The 24,871-nt window shown below is 39.7% G+C and overlaps 1 protein-coding gene across 2 annotated transcripts in view; it reads left to right on the forward strand.

Annotated features, from left to right (window-relative positions):
* Positions 1-24,871, forward strand: part of tanc1a (tetratricopeptide repeat, ankyrin repeat and coiled-coil containing 1a) — a 153,329-nt gene that overhangs the window by 100,935 nt on the left and 27,523 nt on the right. For both annotated transcript variants that reach the window (XM_063052294.1, XM_063052295.1), the window contains exons 17-23: positions 7,991-8,227; positions 12,448-12,624; positions 14,147-14,225; positions 15,137-15,270; positions 16,798-16,921; positions 17,748-17,923; positions 21,479-21,611. In XM_063052294.1, the coding sequence (XP_062908364.1) occupies positions 7,991-8,227; positions 12,448-12,624; positions 14,147-14,225; positions 15,137-15,270; positions 16,798-16,921; positions 17,748-17,923; positions 21,479-21,611 (1,060 nt within the window). The remainder of the gene's footprint in view (positions 1-7,990; positions 8,228-12,447; positions 12,625-14,146; positions 14,226-15,136; positions 15,271-16,797; positions 16,922-17,747; positions 17,924-21,478; positions 21,612-24,871) is intronic.

A 24,871-nucleotide genomic window follows, 5' to 3' on the forward strand; every position in this document is an offset into this window, starting at 1 on the left:
TTAAAATCAAGAAAGGATACCTGTCTTTCACAAAACTGGAATGAGATTTAGTTATGAAGGCATTATTGAATATACAGGTTACTAGTTTGTAATCCTAAGTATTTCATATTCACAGGGATTTTTACTGATATTTTATCTTCACTTTATGCATGGTGATGACATAATTTTTACTTTATGTATTTTGATAGTTATTAATGTTGTTAATAAGTAAACAATAATTTTAAGATGAAAAGGATGCTTGAAAGAAAACTAATGGAATACATAGAGCTGGTGGCTGAGAACAGAAATGATTGCTGTTTGCAATAGAACTGTTGCTGAAAATCTAGACTCTGCAGTATCAAAGAAAATAATTGGTATTCTCTTTTTCTTTCTTTCTTTTTAAATCTTTTTATTGAATAAGTATACAAAGGGTAAACCGTAAAGGCACTAATACACTTAGAAATTACAGGAGATATTAATACAGAAGAAAAAATTGATACAAACAGTGCAATTTAAACATAAAATAATAGTATACTGATATGTGTGTGTGTATATATATATATATAAATAGAGAAAAGGAAAAAAAAACCAGAAAAAGACCTCCAAAAAAAAAACCCACCGTGCAACTAAATAAAAAGCAAAGCAAAACAATGGGCTAACTTGGAAACAGGTAGAGTTAAAGAACTTAAAATTACATCCTCAAACCCGACCTCCATTAAAAACAGTTAAAAAAAAAAGGCAAGAAGGGAATATAAATATGGAACAAAAGAGAAAAAAAATTACGTTAAATGAAAATATTGAATAAAAGATCTCCAGGTCTGTTCAAATTTAAGTGAGGAATCATAAAGATTACTTCTAATTTTCTCCAAATTTAAGCATAATATCGTCTGGGAAAACCAAAAAAAGGTAGTTGGAGCATTAGGCTCTTTCCAATGTTGTAAGATGCATCTTTTCGCCATTAAAATAAGAAATGCAATCATTCTATGGGCTGAAGGGGAAAGATTACTGGAAATTTTAGGTAATCCAAAGATAGCAGTAATAGGATGAGGAGAAATATCTATATTCAATACCTTTGAGATAATATTAAAAATGTCTCTCCAAAAAGTTTCCAGAGTAGGACAAGACCAAAACATATGAGTTAAAGAGGCTATCTGCCCCGGACATCTATCACAAAAAGGATTAATATGAGAATAGAAGCGAGCTAATTTATCTTTGGACATATGTGCTCTATGAACAACTTTAAATTGAATTAGGGAATGTTTAGCACAGATAGAGGAAGTATTGACTAATCGTAAAATCTGCCCCTAGTCATCCACGGAAATAATAGAATCCAATTCTTGTTCCCAATCTGACCTAATCTTATCAAATGGAGCTTTCCTAAGTTTCATAATAATATTATAAATAATAGCCGTTACAACTTTCTGACATGGATTAAGGTTAATTATAGTATCTAAAATATATGTAGGAGGTAGCGTTGGAAAGGAGGAGAGTATAGTACTTAGGAAATTTCTAACTTGGAGATATCTAAAAAAATGTATTCTTGGTAAATTATATTTATTAGATAATTGTTCAAAAGACATAAGGGAACCATCTAAAAATAAATCCAAAAACCGTGAAATACCTTTAGTCTTCCAAATTTGAAACGCACGATCTGTGAAAGAGGGAGGAAAATATGTTACCTAAAATAGGGATCGCTAGCCCAAATTGGTTGAGATCAAAAAATTTTCTGAATTGAAACCAAATACGCAAGGTATACTTAAGTATCGGGTTAGAGACCAGTTTAAGGCGTTTCAAATCAAAAGGAAGAGAGGAACCTAAAATAGAGCCAAGTGCATAGCCCTGAGCAGATTGTAATTCCAATACTACCCGTTTAGGAATGGATAGTGTATCTTGGTCAAGTAACCAAAATTTCATATGTTGAATATTAATTGCCCAATAATAGAATCTAAAGTTAGGTAATGCTAGACCTCCATCTCTCTTGGCTTTCTGTAAATGTATTTTACCCAATCTCGGGTTTTTATTTTGCCAAATAAATGAAGAAATTTTAGAGTCAACTTTATCAAAAAAAGATTTTGGAACAAAAATTGGTAGTGCCTGAAATGTATATAAAAATTTTGGCAGAATAAACATCTTAACTGCATTAATACGACCAATCAAAGTTAAATATAATGGAAACCATTTAGATGAAAGTTGAGTAATATGATCAAATAAGGGTAAAAAATTAGTCTTAAATAAATCTTTGTATTTACAAGTAATCTTAATCCCAAGATATGAAAATAATTATTAATCAATTTAAATGGAAAGTTATGATAGAAGAGAAGTTGTTTATTAATCGGAAAAAGTTCACTCTTACTAGGGTTTAATTTATAACCTGAAAAAAGACTAAATTGTGCTAATAAATCTAAAGCAGCAGGGATAGATTTTTGAGGATTAGAAATATATAAAAGTAAGTCATCAGCATAGAGTGATATTTTATGGGATTTTAGGCCCCGAGTTATCCCAATAATATTTGGAGATTCTTGAATGGCAATTGCAAGAGGTTCTAATGCAATATCAAATAATAAAGGACTAAGAGGACAACCTTGTCGAGTACCTCGAAAAAGAGGGAAAAAAGGCGAACTTAAAGAGTTAGTATGGAGGTATTCTCTTAATAGAGAGATATAGATATGTGGATTGTAATTGGATAACGGGTATTCTCATTGTCACTTAATTACACTCCACATCTTTATAGCAGAAGTAGTTAAAGCATGCTTGCTGTCTCTATTGAGCTTTGTTCTATGTCATGGGGAAATAACAGTTTTCCTCTGAGTTGGTGTATGTATCACCGATTCTAAACATTCCATGACTAGAAGCTGTGGATAGAAAAGCAGGCAAAGCGATGGTGGCTGGGTATCCTGATTGTTCAAAGTCCTCCATCTGGTCGACTACTGTTAAATTGCCTGGATAGTGGATTTTTAACAATAAGCAAGTAGGCTGTTTGATTGGCAACCATCTGCTGTTGTAACTATTCACTCATCCATAATGTTGTAGCATGTTTCATCCACAAATTACATTCATTTGCTCACCCAGGTTACTGTCATAGCACCTCACAAACCTGAGAACTCTCCAAGAAGAATAAGAGCAATGAAAACTGCATCACCTCTGGGTTCCCTTTGAAGTTGCACACCATACTTTCTTGGCATTATACACTTCCTTTATCTCAAGCAATTTAATGCACAGTGTCATTTAACATCTTCAGCAGAAGGATTGTAGTTGTTCATAAGAGTGCTTGGTGTCATTTAAACAAGCAAAACTAGAATAGGCATGGTCAGAGATGCTCACGCTCCATAAGTTGAAAATATAATGCCATTGTTATTGTTTTGTGGAAAGTTGCTTGTATCAAAAGTATATTTACATATTTCTAAATTATTACTTCCTAAAATTATTTAAGATATAAAACAACTGTTGAAATTTTCCACTTAGACTATAGCCTCATTTGGCATCCAGCATGTGTTCCTGAGAACGAGAGGACTAAATAACAATTTTTAGAGTTGACACTATAAGTACTGTGCCCTCATTGGTCGAGTACCAGTTACACAATGCGCTGTCATTGGTTGAAGGGACAAGAACAGTGTGGCACTTGGCAGGTTGTCAAGTTTTGCTGATGTATTTCTGGTTTTTTTTGGCATGTTTTGGTAGATTCATTCAAGAGCACTATAAAATAGCAGTACTCCATGCTAAGCAAAGTAGCAAAACAGCAGTAATAAAATAAATTTATTTTAGACCATAAGGCAATGGAGCAGAATTAAGTCATTCAGCCATTTGAGTCTGCTCCGCTATTCAATTGTAGCGAGTTTATTTTCCCTCTTGAACCCATTATCCTCCCTATAACTTTTGACATCTTGTTAATGAAGAAACTATCAAACCCCGCTGTAAATATAACCGGTGGCTTGGGCTCTGCAGCCTTTTGTGGTAATAACTTACACTATCCATTACCTTCTGGCTGAAGAAATACCTTTTCATCTCTGTTCTAAAGTGATGTCCTAAAATTCTGAAGCTTGTGCCCTCTGTTTATAGATTCTCCCACAATTAGAAATATCCTTTCCATGTCCACTATCTAGGCCTTTCATATTCAGTAGGTTTCAATGAGATCTCCTCTTACTTTTCTAAGCTTCAGTGTGTACTGGCCCAGAGTCATCAAACATTTCTTATACTTCCCTTTCATTCCCGGGAGCATTCTCATGAGCTCCTCTGAACCTTCTCCAGTGCCAGCACATCCATTCTTAGATAAGTGGCTCTAAATTGCTTAAATACTCAAGATGACATTAGTGATATACAGTGGTATTTTGAGGGCAGCAAAACTACTAACTATTCTACTAAATATACTTTTTCTGGACTATGATCACTGCAATCCGTAGCCTTCGGGAGATGTGCTTTTGAACTGTCTGTACGATCTGACGTTTATGTGGTATCCTGATGGATTCAGCGAACTGGACTCTCGGGAAAGGAGATGCTGCTGGAGCGAACTTTGGGCCGGATTCAAGCGGTGAGGCCTAGGCCCGAGAGGGAATAATTAATTGATGTTCACCCGATTTAAGCATTAAGACAGATTAAAAAGATTGAGACATTGAAGCCAAGGCCGGAGGATAAATCGGTGTACTGCTCACTACTTCGTGTCTTACTTTCCTCAGCACTGAATGGACTTTGCAGTTGTGGCCTGTAGCCATCAGGCTCCTGGATGGCTGCACGTGTCTTAGCAATAAACTGTCTCTGTGGCTTTGGACTCACTTTCAGGGACTCTGTGGTTCATGTTCTGTGCATTATTTATTTACTTTTTTAATTGTTTACACAATTTGTTCTTTTTTCGCACAATGGGGGTTTGACGGTCGTTGTTGTGTAGGTTTTTTCATGGGTTCTATTATGTTTCTTTGTTTTAATAGCTGCCCACAAGAAGATGACTCTTAAGGTTGTGGTATACATATTAAATAATGAATGTACTTTGAAGTTTGAAATGTGGCCTGACCAAAACCTCAGTATTACATCCTTGCTTTTATATTCTAGCCTCTTGCATTTACCTTTCTTACCATTGATTCAACCTGCAAGTTAACCTCTAGGGAATCATGCATAAGGACTCCTAAGTCCCTTTCCACCTCTGATTTCTGAATTTGATCCCTGCTTAGAAAGTAGTTTATGCCTTTAACCATTCTTCTAATCTATCTAATCCCTTCTGCAGTCCTCACCACCATCTGCTCCTCTAATGATCTCTATTGTCCAGAAGCTTGGCCACAATCATCTAGATCATTGACATGTAACATGAAAAGATGTGGTGCCAGTACTGTGGAACTCCATGAGTCACTGGCAGCCAACCAGAAAAGGCCGCCTTTATTCCCACTCTTTGCCTCCTGCCAGTCAGTTAATCTTCTATCCTTGCTAGTATCTCTGCTGTAATATCATGGGTTCTTAACTTAGCAGCCTCATGTACAGCGCCTTGTAAAAGGCCTTCTGAAAATCCAAGTAAAGAACATCTACTGACTCTTCTTTGTCTATCTTGCTTGTTCTTTCCTCAAAGAATTCCCACAGATTTTTTCAGGCAAGATATCCTCTTAAGGAAACTATGCTGACTTCTGCCTATTTTATCATGTGCCTCCAAATGCCCCAAAGCCTCATCCTTAATAATGGATAAGTCAGACTAACTGGCCTATAATTTCTTATGTTTTTGCCTCTCTCCCTTCTTAAAGAGTAGAGTGACACTTGCAATTTGTTAATCCAGTCCAGTCCTCCAGAGCCATTCTAGAATCTAGTGATTCTTGAAAGATCAAGCTATGCTTGAGATATATAACTTTGCAAAATTTTAAGAACCTTAAGTCTTGCTGGGTCAGAATTCTATAACTCTTAATAGGGCTGAGAAGATGTGTTCACCACAACAACTGAGGTTTATGAAGGCTGACAGTTATCTTGGTAAAGGTTCGGGGGGTATTAAGTGCTGTCCTTACCAGAAATGCCAAGAGTTAATACATAATACAACAAAGGAGGAGGAGAAGATGGCGGTGCGATGCAGTGCGCGCAGCCACTCTGGTGAATGATATCTGTAATCTGTCAAGTAGGGTACCGTGCACAATTCTGATTTGATGGAGACAGACGTGAGAGTACGGAGGAACATCTGGAGAAACTTCTGAAATGCCCGCTTCGCTGCCGCTGCTACTGTGTGGTCCGGAATATCCAGAGGAGAAGGCCCCGAATCCTCGGCTTTGCTTGTTTTGGCGGCCGGGGCGAGGTCAATGGTGCTCGGGAGGCTGTATCGGAGGGGCTGGTCGGAGGCTCGACGCTTTCGGCTGGATGGGCTCAGTGTCGGCTGTGGTCGGCTGCTTCCAATGCATCAGCAGTTGTCGGTGCCTGGAGGTTTATGGCGGGGAGTTTCTCCCTTTTGCCAGCTGCTATCAGGGACTCAGGAGTCGATCGGGACTTTGAGACTTTTTTTTTACCGTGCCCACGGTCTGTTCTTCATCAAATTATGGTATTGCTTTGTACTGCTGTAACTATATGTTATAATTATGTGGTTCTGTCAGTGTTAGTCTTTGGTTTGTCCCGTTTTTCTGTGATATCACTCTGAAGGAACATTGTATCATTTCTTAATGCATGCATGCAATTCTAAATGACAATAAACGAGGACTGAGTGTTCTCATAATTTAATCTAAATGAAGGAATGTAGCAGTCAAGTTTAATTTGAACAGTCTGCATAAATTGAGAGGAAAATAAACACTTATTAGTAATGAACTTTCTGAAATAAAGCTTTTGGGAATTGGCCATCTATGAAAAAGAGTAATTAGTTGATGTTTCGGATAGCTCTGATGAAAGATCTCGTCCCGAAATGTTGACTGTTTACTCTTTTCCATAGATGCTGCCTGGCATTTTGAGTTCCTCCAGCATTTTGTGCATGTTGTTTGAATTTGCAGCATCTGCAGGTTTTCTTGTCTTTATGAAAAGCAAGTTTTGTCAAATACATGCAGGGTAAGGGGCATGTAGGTTTCAAGTAATGATACCAGAAATAGCAGAAGAACATAAGAAATGGGAGCAGGAGTCGGCCATCTGTCCTGTTGAGTCTGCTCCGCCATTCAATAAGATCATGGCTAATCTGGCCATGGACTCATCTCCACCTACCTGCCTTTTCTCCATAACCTAGAATTCCTTTCAACATCAGTAATACTGATTAGAGTAAGCAAAATGCTGTTAAGAGTAGTCATGATGTTTTAAGTCGTATCTTTTACATTGACTTGGAACAGTTGCTCCAGCAATATTCAAAGAACCATACTTTTTGATTTTGTAGATTGCTTGTAACTTATATTATAGTGAGGACAATTCTGTACCTGCCCCCACCCCTTGGAAATTAATGGTCAGACTGTGTCTGGGGTCAAGTCATTCAAATTCCTGAGGACTAGCGTTACCAATGCATTGAAGTAGGACAAGCACATTATGCTCATCGCTTGGAAAGCCCTGCAGAGTAGGCTTATCGGCAAAGCAACATCGATCCTTGCTCGACTCTCCTCGCAGGTCTGGGAGAATCCAAAACTCGCTACAAAGACCAAGACTGCCATGTACATTGCATGCATTATCAGCACCCTCCTGTTGTTTGAACTATTGTCTTGTAAATTGTTAGTTTCTATTGTGCTGTCTATTGTATTCTGTATTTAATGCTTGGCACCGAACCATAATCAATTCTGGTCTTTTGCATTTACTGGTTTAAAAAATAGTGGTTCTGATTCTGAGGTGCCCACTGTAGGTATTCCAGGTTTTGGGGGTTCACTGGCTTTGCGCCAGGTCTGAGGTCTTGATTTTCAAACAGTCTTTTCCTCAATCAACTATTGCAGCTTTTCCTGCTTTGTTTATTATAATCGGTAGCTTGGATGCGTTTGGAGATATTTTAATGAAGCTTTTTTCTTCTCGCATTTATAGTTGTATTCTAAGCTTAATATCTAACTGTACAGTATCTAAAGGAGACTTTGCAGTAATATTCTGTTTTTGATCCAAAATGCAGGTGAGTCGATTATTGATTTTGGGAGGAGCCAGCGTGAACTACCAAACTGAGGTCTTAAACAATGCTCCAATCCTTTGTGTACAATCACATCTTGGTCATCTGGAAATGGTAAATCTACTGGTTGAATTTGGAGCTGCAGTTGACCATGCATCTGAAAGTGGTGTGACGGCCTTGTGCCATGCTGCAGCTGCAGGACACCTGAACATTGTGACTCTTTTGTGCAAGAAAGGAGCTAAGGTATGGACCTGGTTATTGATGTTAATTTCTGTGATTCATGAAATGGACGTGATCTAATAAAAAATACTATGATTTTAAGCGTTAGGGTTAATGTCCTTGAGACATGAGAATTATAGCAGGTAGAGGAAGCCAGTGATAAACAGTCTAAGGAATTTATTTAAAACTGCAAAAGACAAACTGAGCATTTTATTGTTCTTTAAGATTAGGTTATGAACAAATAAATGAATAGTATTTTTGAATTACGGTATTATAGCACAGAGAGAGGCTAATATTGTTCAGAGCAACACAAAATGCTGGAGGCATTTCAGCAAGTCAGGAAGCATCTGTGAAGGAAGAAACAGTCAATGTTTTGTGCTAAGACTGCTCATCACAACTGATGAAGCCTCGGCTCGAAATGTCAACTGTAGTGTAGTGTGAAATACTATTTATTCATTTTCTTCTGAATGGTAGATAAGGTAATAACGCTAAAGGAAATATTCCCTTTCTGCTTCTCTTACAAAACGCAGCAGAGTGATGCAGCAAGCAGTGATGTGTTTTACAGCTCCAGCAATCCAGACTTGATCTGGACCTCTGATCTCTAGAACTATTTGTGTAGAGTTTGTACTGTCTCCAGTGTTTCGCTGGTGTCTCCATTTTCCTCCCATCTCCCAAAGATGTGCTGCTCAGTAGGTGAGGGAATGGAATAATTGCAGGGAAGGGGATAGTTAATGGGATTTTGTGACAGAATAGATTATAGGGAAATAAATGGGGAATTAGGATCCATGTGGTTCCTTGAAGAGCTGGTAAAAACTCAGGGAGCCTAGTGGCCTTGTGTAGTATGGAAAATAAGCCAAGGAATAATGTGCAACTAGTGAGTTGTACAAATTGTATTAGGTAACTGGCAGTAACTGTGAGATGGTTAGTAAATCATCTTGACTGTATCACTGAGAGCCAGAGCAATTTTAAGTCTAATACTGCAGAATAAAGTTCTGTGTTGTGTTGATATTCACTGTGATTAATATACGCAGTGAATACTGGTTAATTTAGCCATTGATTAATCGGGGCAGTCCCTTATTTGGGACAACTCAAAGAACAAAAACTAATTAAAAATACAGTCGGGATTCCCTTTATTTAATTGCTTAATTTGGATAGGACACTTGCTGAACAGTTTCTAGCTAGCGTTGGTCTCATACACTTGTGTGGCCGTTAGACACTACACCATGCTTAGAGCAAACAGTTTTTAAATAATGGCAGTTGTGTGTATTTGTGTTCAAAAAGTAGTGATTTTTGTCACTGATGGTCGACAAGAAATAAACAGTAAGGCAGTTCAGAATTGTTTTGCTCACTGCATTTTCAAGCATTCAGACTTGGAGATGCCAGAAACGGCCAGGAGTGAAAATGAAACGATTAACAAATTAGGAACTATGAAGAATTTGAAGGTATCGATAATCATCCTGAATGTTACAATTAAAATTAGGATTTGGAGAATACAATTGTTGAAAGTATTGTATGAAGGCAGTCTTATTATCTGCATTAGGTGGCTGTGCTGATTTTGTTCACTTAATAATAAGTATAATAAATACTGTATAGATTCTGAGTTGGAAATTCTTTTGTTTCAGCAGCAGCATTTAAGAACACATTTAGCAGTGTTCAAACTTAATTAATAATGATGGTAGGCAGCCGTTGATCCCAGGGAATCATGGGTTTGCACCTCAGGTAGACTGTGTCCTCTTCGGGGCGCAAGCCTGGGCAGGAAGATTTGAAGAACCGGCTGTTGCCCATGCACTGGGTTCCCCCTCTCCACGTCGCTGATGTAGTCCAAGGGAAGAGCAAGCGCCAATACAGCTTGACACCAGTGTAGTCGCAGAGGTTGCCAGAGTGAAATTGTAAACGACATCAAACTGCCTTAGGGACCCTGGCTGCAGAGTTCTTCATCGGGGTTTATTCCCAAAGCCTTTCCCATGAGTGGGTATGGCTGCAAGGCAGCGGAGATTTAAAATCAGAGTTTTCCTTCTCCTAAGTGGGCTGCTGTCCAAGGCTGACAAGCCCCACCTGCCTGATAACCAATAATAAAGTACAGAATAATAATATATACAATGATAATATACCAATGTGCAATAATAATAATGTATAAAATAATAAAACAGAGACTATTGTACAATGATGTGTGTTCTCCTGTCGCACAGAGATGAACTGTTGTATATGCTTATTGCAGTTGGTAAAGATTTTCTGTAACGATCCTTACGACAGTGGAGCTGAATGAGCCTTTTCGAAAGGGTGCTCCGCTGCTTATTCAGTAGGTCATGGAGAGATTGTACTAGATTGTCCATAATGGATAACAGTTTGTTTAGGGACCTCCTCTCCACCACTAACTCAGAAGAGTCTGGGTTGTAGCCAAGGACAGATCCAGCCTTTTGATGAGCTTATTGAGACTTTTTGCATCACCAGCACTAAAGTTGCTCCCCTCACATAAAGCCGCAAAGAAAGACTGCACTCACTACAACTGACTGGTAAAAGATCTCCAACATCCTGCTGCACACATTGAAGGATCTCAGCTTCCTTAGAAAATAGAGTCTGCTCATCCCCTTCTTGTAACCAGTCTTGGTATTAGTTTTCCAGTCAAATCTGTTGTCAAGGTGAACACCCAAGTATTTGTACTCCTCTACCACAACATCATTTTCTCCCAGAATGTATACAGTTAATGAAAAGAACACAGTATCATACACTGGATGAATTCCTCTGTTAATAATTGTTAAGAACTAATACACAGTTTTACAGTACTGCAGTAGGATTGCTTAAGTTCTAATTTGTTCTGTATTTCATTTAAAAGGATAATTTGTTACTCTGTTAAATGGCAGTTTTTTAAAAATACTTTTTTAACTATTTCCATGAAACTTTGGCAAATAGGGGCAGCCACTTAATTGGGCCAAAGTATACTGATACCAGTATGTCCCTATTAACTGGAATGCACTGTATTTATATTCTACATATTAGCTGGAATGTTTTAATTAGTGAATATACAGTAAACTATTGCACATTAATACAATGCTATTACTAACATAGTGAGGCAGTCTCTTGTGGTAACATTATTGATGGATGTTTTGGAAGTACAATAGATCCTGATTAATTGGGACACATCAGGACCAGTGCATTATGGTCCAATTAAGTGGCTGTCTCAATTAGCCAAACTTTATTTGGAATAGTTAAAAAGATATTAAAACAAACTGAGTAACAAATTATGTATTTAAATAAAATACAGAACAAATTAGAATATTACCAATACTACAAAATAATTGTGTGTTAGTTCCTAATAGTTATCGACGGAAGAATTTATGCTGCTGTGTTCTTTTGATTGAATTGTAAATGAACAAAATCAGCGCAGACACCCAGTGCAGATAACAGACTCCCTTCATTGCCTTCCTGTATAGTCACTAGCTCAAGCTCAGATGTGTCATATTCACCACTTTCCTTGTCTTCATATTTCTCAACTTAGTGTTTTAATACAATGCTTTTGACAATTGCATCCCCCCAATCTACGTTTTCATTATAATATTCAAGATAATTGTAAATAACTTAGCATTGTTCATAGTTCCTGATTTGTTGAAGTAGCAAAATCATTTCATTTTAACTCCCAGCTGTTTCTGGCATCTCCAAGCCTGAATGCTGGAAACCACAGTAAGCAAAACGGTTCTGAATAGTTGTACTGTTCATTTCTTGCCAACTATCATTGATTTTTGAATACAAGCACAAGCAACTGACACTATTTAAAACCTGTTCACACTAAGCACGGTGTAGTGTCTAACAGCCACACAAGTGCACACAACTGAAGCTAGTTAGAAAATGTTTGATAACCATCTCCTACCCGAATTAAGCTGCATATTGTCCAAATAAACGAAGGGAATCCCAGCTATTTTCTTGATTAGTTTTTGTTCTTTAAGGCAACCTAAGTAAATGGCTGTCCTGATTAACTGACAGCCGATAACTGGAATCCACTGTATATAAATGATTCATCTAACTCTACAGGTTTAGAATGAAAAGAACTTTGATTATAGGATTTAACATTTATCTCTGTACGTATCATATCAAAACACATATTTGTAAAAAGCTACTAAACAGATGAAAAAGTATCAACAATAGAGCATTCATGTAATTAAAGTTTAATAAATCCCATGTTAGTCTTTGAAAGCAGCATAATGTGTGTTTATTTAATTTAAAAGTAATATGAATGTTTTAACTCCCAGGTTGATTGCACAGATAAAAATGGCCAATGTGCACTGGTTCATGCTGCTTTAAGAGGTCACCATGAAGTTATTGAATATTTACTCAAAGCAGATTGGACATCGAGTATACAGTCTTTCAAGAAAAGTCAAGCTCTTCAGCAAGCACTGATTGCAGCTGCAAGCATGGGACACACTGACGTATGCTTTCAGAAGTTGTTGTTCACTTGTTTAAACTATACATAATTAAAATGGACACTTTGAGGAATATCTAATACACTATACAGCATTTGGAGCAACCATTTTAAATCTTTGGATGCAGATCTTCATTAGATGATCCTTCTATCATGGGAATCAGCCCTTTGGCCCAATTTGTCCAGGCCAACAGAATTTTTTCCTGAGCCTGTCCCAATTGCTTGCATTTAGCCCATGTCCCTGCAAACCTGGTGTATCCATGTACCTGTCCAAATGCCTCTGGCACATTGTAATTATACCCACCTTTACATCTTCCTGTGATAACTTGTTTCATACACAAATTGTCCTTTGTGAAAATCTTTTGCTGCTCAGATTGCCTTTAAATTTTTACTCATCTCTCCTTAATCTTATATCCTTTAGATATTCCTACCCTGGGAGAAAAAAAAAAGCTGTGACCATCCATCTATGTCCTTATGACTTTCAAATTGTCTACAAGATTACCCCTCAGCCTCCTTTGCTCCAGGGAAAATAGTTCCAGACTATCCAGTTTTAACTCAAGCCTTCCAGTCTCAGCAACATCTTTGTGAATCCTTTTTGCACACCCTGTAGCATAATGATGTCATTCCTATAATTGCACACAATATTGCACAACATTGTGAGCTGAAGGGCCTTTTCCTGTGCTGTACTGTTCTGTGTTCAAGTATTGCAGGTGAAGTCTCACCATCCTGTATAGCTGTGGCATAGCTTTCCAACTTTTGTATTCATTGTCTCCATCATTGAAGGCAAGTATGCCATATGCTTTCTAAACCACCTTATCTATCTGTGCTGTCGTGTTCAGAGAACTATGTACTTATTTTTCTAGGTGTTTCTGTTCTTTCAACATTTCCCAAGGCTCTCTCATTCACTGTGTATGTCCTACCCTTGCACATCGAATGTTGGAGCACAATTTTACTGAACTACAAGGACTTTAGTATATAATACTCTGAATTCTCAATAGCCAAATTTATTTTGTTTGTTGTCAAAGAAGTCACCTTTAATGGCTCTCAACTTGCTTGGTGGTATCAATATAGCTAAACACAAAATAGCTAGAAACCAGGGAATCAATTTTTAAAATTATTAATAAATATGCTTCGTACTATATTTCAGTCCATAAAAATTAGAAGAGAACCTTTTAACTTTGCTTTTTTGAAAGGCACCAACGCATGAGGAGAAGCGATCTGTTTTAATTAATTTATGTATGCATAGCAGAGAGAAGGGAATCACTTTTCTACATAGTTGTGAGAGAAGAGCATCCAGAAATGAATTTTGTTATATTCTGTTTATTGGGTCCTATATACAGTCCAAATAACCAGTAGTTCTCAAGCAAACTGATAATGCTATGAACATATAAATGGTTGACTTATCTTCTGTGTGCTAACCATTCACTTAAGCCCTTTAATGGAAAACATTTTAAACATTGGAAGTAATTTGTGCACATTATGTTTAATTACACAAGTAAGTGCTTTCAATTTTTCTGTGCTATTTATAGGTTGTGAAGAATCTTCATGCTCTTGATGGTGAACACAGAATAGACATCAACAGCTTTGATACTCTCTGGGGTGAAACAGGTAATAGAGGTCTTTCTGTTTTTCCCTTTATAACTTAAAAGTTGCATGTTAACATTATACATTTTTATTACTTTTCAAAACAGTTATTCTTTATGATTTCTTTCAATCCACTTTTAGATACTCATTAGTGAATGTTACATATGTAGAGTAAGTTATAATAATAATATTGACCATATTGGAGTTACTACCTCGTATTTCAGTGTCAATCATGTAATTTCTGTCAACAACACTTTTAAGTATTCACTGGGAAAAAAACAGTTTTACTTTGTTTTATTGCATTTGTTAATTTGGACTGTTTATACTGATCCAAATGAAAGTAATTTCAATCAGTTATTGTCATTTCAAGTTGGAGGTCACAAGAATGCATTTCTTTGTATGTCTGATAATTAGTGAGTTGAGTCGCATAAATAAAAATCAAAACAACAATTGTGGGGGGCAAAATATTTCCACTGCTTGGACACCAGAGTTTGTAAACTTAAAATAATTTGCAACACAGCAGGAAGAGAGGAGTGCTTTTTTAAAAAAAAAAATGAGGTCCTTTGATGCTGAGCACTGTGTTTGAAACATTTGTATAATCATATTCAATTACAGCACTCAAAAAGAATAAGATATATAAAGACAAAAAAAATTATAGGACAACAAGGAAGTGGGACACTGTCCGAATCATCCATTTATTTTATTGTCTCCACTTGGTGTTACTCCTTGTGGCACATCGGGCGGGATTTTTTGCTGTTTCTTTAACATTTGTCCTTTTTTTTATGAAACCAAGTTTCTAATTCAATGCTCAACCCAGCAAGGGGCCTGCTGGATTTGAACCCGGGACTGTTTGCCCCAAAGTCCGGTGCTGGTACCACTACACCACTAGCCAGCAATTTCAACTTGTGTGAGTAACTGTTTTTTCTTCACCTTAGCTCTTACAGCAGCAGCAGGAAGGGGTAAGTTGGAAGTATGTGAACAACTTCTGCACCGTGGAGCTGTGGTGTCCCATCCCAATCGAAGGGGTATTTCTCCAGTATTTTGTGCAGCAAGGCAGGGCCACTGGCAGGTAAAATATTTTCTGTTTGTTGTCATAATGTTTTTATTTGTTTACAATAGGTATCTTATTGTTCATTGTGAAAGTTTTAAAACATTAGCAGAATTTTAATTTCTGTTAGAAGTCACTTTTGCTTAAAGTATGTGTTGATTATAATGTGATTTGCATATCTGTTCATCCTTTGCATCCCTGCACTAGTGTCAATTTGGAATCGTGTCTTTCACTAAAATATCAGTAAATAATCCAAAATGCCAACGACACCGCAAAATATTGTTTTGTATATCATTTTGAACATTTAAAAATATTCCTTAAATTGTTAAAGACAGAAGTATAGAAAACGGCAGCATGTACAGGACCTCTACTTTTTAGAGTTGGTTCCGTCATTCAGTGTGTCATAGCTAATTATCCATTTCATTGCCTTATTTCTGTTTTCTCCCCGTATCTCTCTGCATTAAGAAGCATATCTATCTACTCGAAAATATTTAACAACAAGGTCTGTACTGTTTTCTGTTGTAGAGAATTCTACACCACTTGGGCGAAGAAATTTCTCCTAATCTTGATTCTAAATGGTATTGTGGAATCAGCAGCCTTTAGAAACACCTTTCCTATATTTAGTCTGTTCAGTTTTTGAATTATATAGCTTTTGATGAGAGCTCCTCTCATTCTTCTATATTGCAATAATTCGAAGTCTAACTGACCTAATCTCTCATTGTACATTGATGCTATTCCAGGACCAATCCAGTAAAATTTGTAGCATTCCTTCCATGGCACAAGCATCCTTCTCAGACGAGTCCTCAGCTAAATCCCGTGGTCCTCAGTCTTGTGTTGATTTGTCAATGGCCATCATAAAGTCAGAGTGATGATGTTTACTGAGTTTAGACTGCCCATTTTTATTGACATCTCCTCAAAACTGAGACCCTATGTGCTTCCTTGAGCAAGATCTGGATAATGTTTAGGCTGATACTGATAAGTGGTATGTAGTGTTTCCTCTGAGATTGGATAACTACTTCCCCATGTAATGTGGAACTATTATTGCAACATTCGTGTCAGTTAACCATTCACCAGAGATTCAGTCGACCCAGCCACATAGATGCTATGGTAGAACTCGGGGAAAATTGGATCAAGTGGTAAGTTTCCAGACTCCTAAAGTATCATCTCCAAGGTGCACATCTATAGCATGATGGCCTATTTTCTGATTATTTGGATGAATGCATCTCCAAATAACATTCAGGATGTTCAGTGAATCAAAGAAAAAGCAGTCACTGGCTTTGACTTCACAGCTTTAAACACTATGGCTGCAGTGTATAAAATCAACAAGGTTCACAAAGACATTTTGCTTCTTCAACCAAACCACAAAAAAAATGGCATCTAACTGGATGAAACAGCAAGGCAGAAAGGTATAAATATATCCTTATTGACCATTGTTCAGATGGCAAATAGAATAATTGGCTGGTTTTAAGCAATTGTTTAGTTTTGAATGTAAAGTGCTCGGACTAATTCCATTGGAATGTTGATTGATTTATTGTTTTGAAAATTTAGATTGCTGACCTACTGTTTCGGCATGGTGCTGATGTGAACACAACTGATAAGCAAGGTCGTACACCACTTATGGTGGCTTCTTGTGAAGGACATGTGAACACCGTTGAATTCCTACTTTCTAAAGGTAAAGGTAAACATAAAAGAAAATAACGTCTACCTCAATGTCACAAAAACAAAGAGGCTGGTTGTGGACTACAGGAGGAATGGAGACAGGCTAACCCCGATTGACATCAATGGATCTGGGGTTGAGAGGGTAAACAGCTTTAAGTTCCTCGGCATCCACATCACCAAGAACCTCACGTGGTCTGTACACACCAGCTGTGTGCTGAAAAAGGCACAATAGCACCTCTTTCACCTCAGACGGTTGAGAAAGTTTGGTATGGGCCCCCAAATCCTAAGAACTTTTTACAGGGACACAATTGAGAGCATCCTGACTGGCTGCATCACTGCCTGGTATGGGAACTGCACCTCCCTTAATCACAGGACTCTGCAGAGAGTGGTGTGGACAGCCTAGTGCTGCATCTGTAGTTGTGAACTTCCCATGATTCAGGATATTTACAAAGACAGGTGTGTAAAAAGGCCCCATAGCATCATTGGGGACTCGAGTCATCCCAGCCACAATCTAGCTGCTACCAACTGTGAAACTGTACTGCAGTATAAAAGCCAGGACCAACAGGCTCCAGGACAGCTTCTTTCACCAGGCCATCAGACAGATTAACTCACACTGATTTGAGTGTACTCTATGTTACATTGACTGTTCTATTTATTGTAAATTATTATAAATTACTATGAGTGTCCATTGCACATTTAGATGGAGATGTAACATAGATTTTTACTCCTCATGTATGCGAAGGATGTAAGAAATAAAGTCAATTCAGTAATGTCAATATCTGTAATATTATGGACTTGCATTATTCTTGGTTTCAATATCTATTTGGTTTTGATCTTAGGTGCTTCCATCTCTTCAGTAGATAAGGAGGGGTTGACTTGCTTGAGCTGGTCCTGCCTGAAGGGGCAAAAAGCTGTGGTTCAGACTTTAGTGGAGAAAGGTGCATCTATTGATCACACAGATAAGAATGGTCGAACTCCTCTGGATCTAGCAGCGTTTTATGGAGATTCTGACATTGTGAGTACTATCAGGCTTTGTTTGACATGTATTGTTTTTTTAGTTCCATCATTGCAGAAGGTCATTGGACTTTTTATATTTGAAATGCCATATTAATGCAAATTGTGTCTAGATGAATTGTCTGGCAAACTCAGAATTGAATTATGTCGTGTAAAACACAAGATGCTAACTGACTCCCTTAACTTAAAGATGTAACTGTCTTTGTAAAATGGTTTAAAGGCACAAAGTTTGTTAAGATTGAGTCTGGATGTTTGTCAAGCTATGTAGGAACAGTAGCAGCTTATATTTGAGGGGAAATAATGAAACTTTATGGGTTTCAAAGGGCAAATATCCTCTCTGCAAAAGTTTTCCGGCTCTTTCCACCTCACATTATCACTAATTTTTCACATAAAATATTAAAACTGTAGCAACACTAAAAATGTTGGAGGAACTCATTAAGTCAGCCTGCATCTGGAAAAGGGGGTCAGAAGCCAAACTTGGAAGGTGGGAGGAGGTACAAGCTGGCAGGTGATAAGTGAACCAAATGAAGGGTAAAGTGGGTAGGAGAGGGGGAGTGAAATAAGAACCTGGGAGGTGGTAGGTGGAATAAGTAAAGGGCTGAAGAAAGAGGAATCTGACAGGAGAGGACAGTGGACCATGGAGGAAAGGGAAGGAGGAGGGTTATGAGAAGACTAGAATACAAGAGCAAGATGTGCTGCTGAGGCTTTGTAAGGCATTGTTCAGACTGCATTTGGAGCATTGAAGCAGTTTTAGTCCCAGGTCCCTTTTGTGCTTCAGTTGTTTTTGTATTTTCTCTCTATTTAGAAAATAGTCCACCCTTTCATTTCATCTACCAAAGTGCATGACCATACACTTCCCGACACTATTCCATCCGCCATTTCTTTACCCATTTCCTAATCTGTATAAGTCCTTCTGTAGCCTCTCTACTTCCTCAAAACTACCTGCCCTCCTCCACACACCCCTGTGGAACAACGCTAGTCACCGGCAGCCAACCAGAAAAGGCTCCCTTTATTCCTACTCTTTGCCTCCTGCCGATCAACCACTGCCTAATCCATGCTAGAATCTTTCCTGTAGTACCATGGGTTCATAGCTTGTTAAGCACCTTGTTAAAGGCCTTCTGAAAATCCAAGTACACAGCATCAACCGATCCTCCTTTGTCAATTCTGTTCGTTATTTCTTCAAAGAATTCCAACAGATTTGTCAGGCAAGATTTTCCCTTGAGGAAACCATGCTGACTATGACATATTTTATCATGTACCTCCAAGTACCCTGAGACCTTGTCCTTAATAATCAACTCCAACATTTTCCCAACCACTGAGGTCAGACTAACTGGCCTATAGTTTCCTTTCTTCTGCTGCTGCTCTCCCTTCTTGAAGAGTGGAGTGACATTTGAAATTTTGCAGTCTTCCGGAACCATTCCGGAATCTAGTGATTCTTGAAAGATCATTACTATTGCCTCCACAATCTCTTCAGCCACCTTGGGGTGTACACCATCTGGTCCAGTTGATTTATCTACCTTCAGACCTTTCAGTTTCCCAAGAACATTCTCTAGTAATCTATGTCATTGGTACCAATAAGTACTACAATTTCTGGCTGCTCACCCTCCCGATTTAGAATGCTGTGGACCCCAATTGAAACTTCCCTGACCCCAGCACCAGTGAGGCAACATGCAGTACCCCACCCATGTGTCTCTTTCACAACCACTGAATCTCCTGTCTGCACCTCTAACTATGGAATCCCCATTACTACTGCATTTCTCTTCATCTACCCGCCCCCCCCCCACCACCACTTCTGTGACCCAGAGCCAGATTGAGACCAGGTTGTTGTGGCTCTCCCTTGGTATCCACAACCAACAGTATGCAAATCAGTATACTTATTGAGGGGTGTGGCCACAGGGGTACTCCGCACTGACTGCCAATTTCTTTTCTCTCTCCTGAAATTAACCCAGATACCTGTCTCTTGCAACTTAGGGGTTGCTACCTTCCTGTAGCTCCTATCTATCACCTATTCATTTTCATGTATAAGCTAAAGGTCATCGAGCTACAGCTCCATTTCCTTCATATGAACTCTAAGGAGATGCAGCTCGTTGAACTTCATGCAGATGTAGTTTTTCGGGAGACTAAAGGTCTCCTAGAGTTCCCACATCTCACAAAAATAACATACTACTAACTCTGGACCGATTCTCCACGCACTAGCTATAGACTAATAGATAAAGAAAGGAGAAAAGAAACTTGCCCAAGCCTGTTGTGCCAGAGCCTGACTACTCTAAAACTGTCCACTCCAACAATTGCTGCTCTGCTTTTCTGTGCTTCTTTTTATTAGCCTTTGCCAAGTGACTAAGAGATCGTTGTGATTGCAGTCTGTAGAAATGTTCTGAAAGGCCCCGAGCTCTTTTTAAATCTCAGCCAATCAAGCAATTGCTATGGATGAGTGCGGCTCACTGCATGATCTCCAGTGTCCCCAGCCACCCATTATTTACCATTACTTCAATACATAGGCTACACTGTCCTGCCCAAAAGCTCAACTGAATTCTTTCTGCCTGGGAATTCCAACAGTCAGTCAATCTCACTGATAATATGTTTAGTCATGGTGGGTAATGTGAGGAGAAAAAAGTGCTGATCTCCTATTTGCTATTATACTTATTGGTGGTTCTGGTTTTCAAGATTTCCCTAGCTCAATCAGCTTTCTGCTTCCTTCTGATCTTTAAGTTGGTTTACAACTCAATAAAGAAAACAATAAAACCAATTTGCTAAGACAGTTGTTGGATCTAGAGATAATATTACCCTGAAGGCTCTTAAGAAGTCAAGAATGAGGTGCAAATCTTGTTACGTCCATTTTATTAATGTTCAGAACAAAGAAAACAGTAAAGCATGACACCAGATTACTATAACACTTGCTCTACTGTAAGTAAGGAGGAACTCAAAGAACAGAGAACTTGCCTCATTGTCGATCTTTATACTGAAGCTAGTTCAAGCTGCATAGATGAGGAAATTCTCTGGTAAGAACAGCCCTAGACAACAAGGACAGCTTTGAATTATTTATGTTGTCATGTAGGTGAGACTACAGCTAGAGGTCATGGGTTAAGGATTGAGGATGAGAAGTGAAATGTTTTAAGGAACCATGAAGGGAAACTTCTTCACCCAGAGAGTGTGGAACGAGCTTCCAGTGCAGATGGTGGATGTGATTGTGATTTCAAAGCTTGAGAGAAGTTTGGATAAGTACATGGATGGGAGGAGTATGGTCTCGGTGTAGGTGAATGGGACTAGGCAGTTCAGTGGACCAGAGGGGCTGAATGGTCTGTTTCTGGGCTGTAGTTTTCTATGGCTCCATGACATTCCAGGTTGACAGGCAAAGAAACTACAAAAATGTTGAACCAGCTGGACTGCAAATTACTGAAAATTTCTTGAACATTTGCAGACAGATGATTGTACAAACATATAAGCAAACATAAAGAAAGTTAAACTACAAGAGAAATGATAATTTAGACACCAGTCCAACGCAATGAAAGACATTTTGTCCTTTTTGCTATTGTAAAGCTTGCTATTTTATTTACAGGTTCAGTATCTGGTGGAAAGAGGTGCCATGATTGAACACGTTGACCACAGTGGAATGCGTCCATTAGACAGAGCAATTGGATGCTGCAACACTCCAGTTGTAGTGATGTTACTTAGGAAAGGTGCAAAACTAGGTATGGATCTAAAACTGATAGGATGCAGAGCCTCTGTAATCAACAGTAATATTTCTGATTTGTTATTCGTAGATTATTTATTGTGTTACGTACCCCGTAACTGGGTTGCCAAACCAGCAGAAATGGATCACTCAGTTGGAGTCTGGAGTACTAGAACTAAGAAAGTTTTATTAAAGAAACAAGCAACACAGTAATCAAAAGGATAATAAATGCAACAATTCAACAATGATAACCACACATGTGCACAGAATTAAGATAACAGCATCAATCAAGCTCTATCGTTGTCTAGGGGTAAATGACCAATTTCAAAATGACTCAAAGTTCAGTCCAGTTTGTAGTTCAGTTCGCAGTAATCGTTGCCATGGCGATGGACAAGGTGGGGGAAGAGAGAGATAGAATAGGAACAACTGATCATTCAGAACGGCTTCACTCACAGACCAGCAAGATGGCTCACAGACCAGCGAGATGGCTCACAAACAGCTTTTGGGCGGGTCCTTGGTGATGTCACCTGAGGTCACCGACTGTGACCCCTCCTCCAGATGCGGTCGATCCTCTGCAGTGAACCCGGCACCCAGGCAAGGGCGGACACACACCGGGTTCCCGCTGATCGTACCTTTCCACCCTTGTCGTTGTCTGGTACTTCTCCTCCACTCGTGAGAGGCGCACCGCTTCCAGGGTCTCGTTACCTCGGGTGGCGTGTGTGTCTGTCTTAGCGAACCTGTCCCCTTTTTATCCCCCTGCTGGGGTATCGCCTGTCCATCACTTCAAACAGTTCAGGGTTCAAAGGGGGAGCCGCTCCAGACAGCTCCCTCTCCCACGTCCCTCCATTACACATCTCCAGACGCTGCTCCATTGTTCCTTATCTCTCCTTCCCCTGAGGGCAGGTGGCAGACCAACTGCTGATGCCACTGATGCTAGCCCAGGCCAGCAAACATCTTAATTTTATGTGTATTCTCGTAACACTTCCCCCCTTTAAGGATTTTTACCGGGAGGTAAAAATTACAAACATGACTACATTATCTGATACATACACAATATACATCTTTAACAGTTATTTAGCTAATACAGAGAATTTGAAGCTGTCAACACCTTGACAGACAGTCATCACATTTTCTGTTCCTTTTACACGTGTTATTAATAATCCCTTAGACCAGGCTCCAACTCAGCAAACTTCATAGTGGCCAAAAACACTGATGAATTGCGACCAATGTAACCTCTCATTTGGTTTTGTCCCGGACCACAATAACAAGGGTCGTCCCATTCCGACTCAATTTTCTCTCGCAAGGGCTTAGTAGGAGGGGGACGGGTATTGACCGCAGAGTTATTGCAAAACTTCCTGCAGTACCCCACCATCTCCAAAAGCCTTCTGAGGGCCCTCTTGTCTGTCGGGGTTGGGAGGTCAGCGATAGCCTGCACTGTAGCTTGCATCACTGCCAGCTGCCCCTGTGTCACCACAATTCCCAGGTAAGTGACCTTCGTGTGGCCGAATTCATTTTTTTCAAGGTTCACTATCAAGCTGGCTTCAGACAGCCGTGTTAAATTGCCAATACACACCTCTGTGTTCATCAGCCCTTTAGTCACTGAATTACTCAAAAAATATGGGTGTTGTTTACTTGGCTGCCCTATTGTAACCACAATCACCCAACGTCCCAGTTCTTTGCATTTCCTCGGGACAATCAAACACATGGGTGCGAGTCGTTTAATTACTCCTTCGGGGATTAAGGGAGAGACCTTATCAGTAGACCTGGCCAAAACAATAGCCTTCTCCCATCTGACCGATCCCATCCTAATCTTTTCAAAATGGTTTTTTCCTCTTAGCAGGGGGCCCCTAGCTTCATTGATTTCCACGCTAACACCGACTAGGTTTGTTAGCATATCAAAAGCCGGTGACCGTCTCAGTTCGCGTCGGTCATGATCAATAACATTTTTCCCCCTGGGCAGCTGGTAACTCTCTTTCATGATTCCACCAACTGTTTCCTCCAGCACTGCAAAATGTCCACCGGGGGGTACCTCGTGGGCCATGTTAAAAACCTCATCCCCATAACTCTTTTGCACCACCCCCCACTCCTCATCTGCGGATGCTGTACTTGATTTCCCTTTCTTCCTTAGCACCTCCTCATCCGCACAATAGCTTGTCAAGGCTGTGTCAGAGAGAGCGGTCTCGGCAAAAACCATCAGCCCCTCGTCTCGCTCCTGCGTCTGCACAAATTCTTTCCCGGCTACTGCTACGTCCGTCCCAGCTCCCTCACTACCTCTTATCTCACTACACCCTGTCTCATACAAGGTTGGCAGAAATGTTTCAGCCAAATTCACCATCGCGGGCGGGGCCTCCATGCTGGCAGGCTGACCCGTCAATCTCACGACTGGGAACACGATTCCTCCGGCGATGTCATTACCGAGCAAGACTTCCACGTCTTTCATCGGTAATTCGGACCTCACCCCGATCGTGACTAGTCCAGAGACCAGGTTGCTCTGTAAATGTATCTGGTGCAAAGGGACTGACTCTGTCCCTTCCCCAACACCTTTGACCTCTACCTCCCCAGTCTGGGTCTCTGAGCTAAACTCTAATACACTCTTCAATATCAATGACTGACACGCTCCCGTGTCTCTCCAGATCCGCACTGGAACTGGTTTTAACCTCTTTTTCACTGACACCAGTCCGGCCGAGATAAACCTCTCGCGCCCTTCCTGGACTTTTTCAGACCTGTCCTTCCCTAGCGGTTCGCTTAACAGCTCAATACAGCCATTCAAAATTTCCGCTTTTCCTTTCCCCGTCTCCTTCCTTGGGGCAAAGCACCTGGATGCAAAGTGTCCGACTTTCCCACAATTATAACAGACGACCCCAGGAGACTTCCTACCAGACTGCTCCCGGTCTACCTTATCCTTTTCACTAGTCCCCGGCTTACTTTCTGACTTTTCCGGTGGACTCTCCCCGCCGTCCTGACTACCCTTCTGGTAGCCTTTACTCGAGGCAACCTTCATTTTATGCATCAACGCATACTCATCCGCTAACTTAGCAGTTGCGGCTAACGTGGCTGCCTCTTTCTCATCGAGGTAGGGTCTCATGCCCTCAGGGACACAACCTTTAAACTGCTCAATCAGAATCAGCTGCAGCAGTCTGTCATAATCCCCCTCTACCCCTTTCGAGGCGCACCAACGCTCACAATATGTTTGCATCTCACGAGCAAACTCCAAATACGTGCGGTCCCACCGCTTCCTCGCATTCCGGAACCTCTGCCGGTATGCCTCCGGGACCAACT

The sequence above is a fragment of the Mobula hypostoma genome, chromosome 6, assembly GCF_963921235.1.
Source record: "Mobula hypostoma chromosome 6, sMobHyp1.1, whole genome shotgun sequence".
Taxonomy (NCBI): Eukaryota; Metazoa; Chordata; class Chondrichthyes; order Myliobatiformes; family Myliobatidae; genus Mobula; species Mobula hypostoma.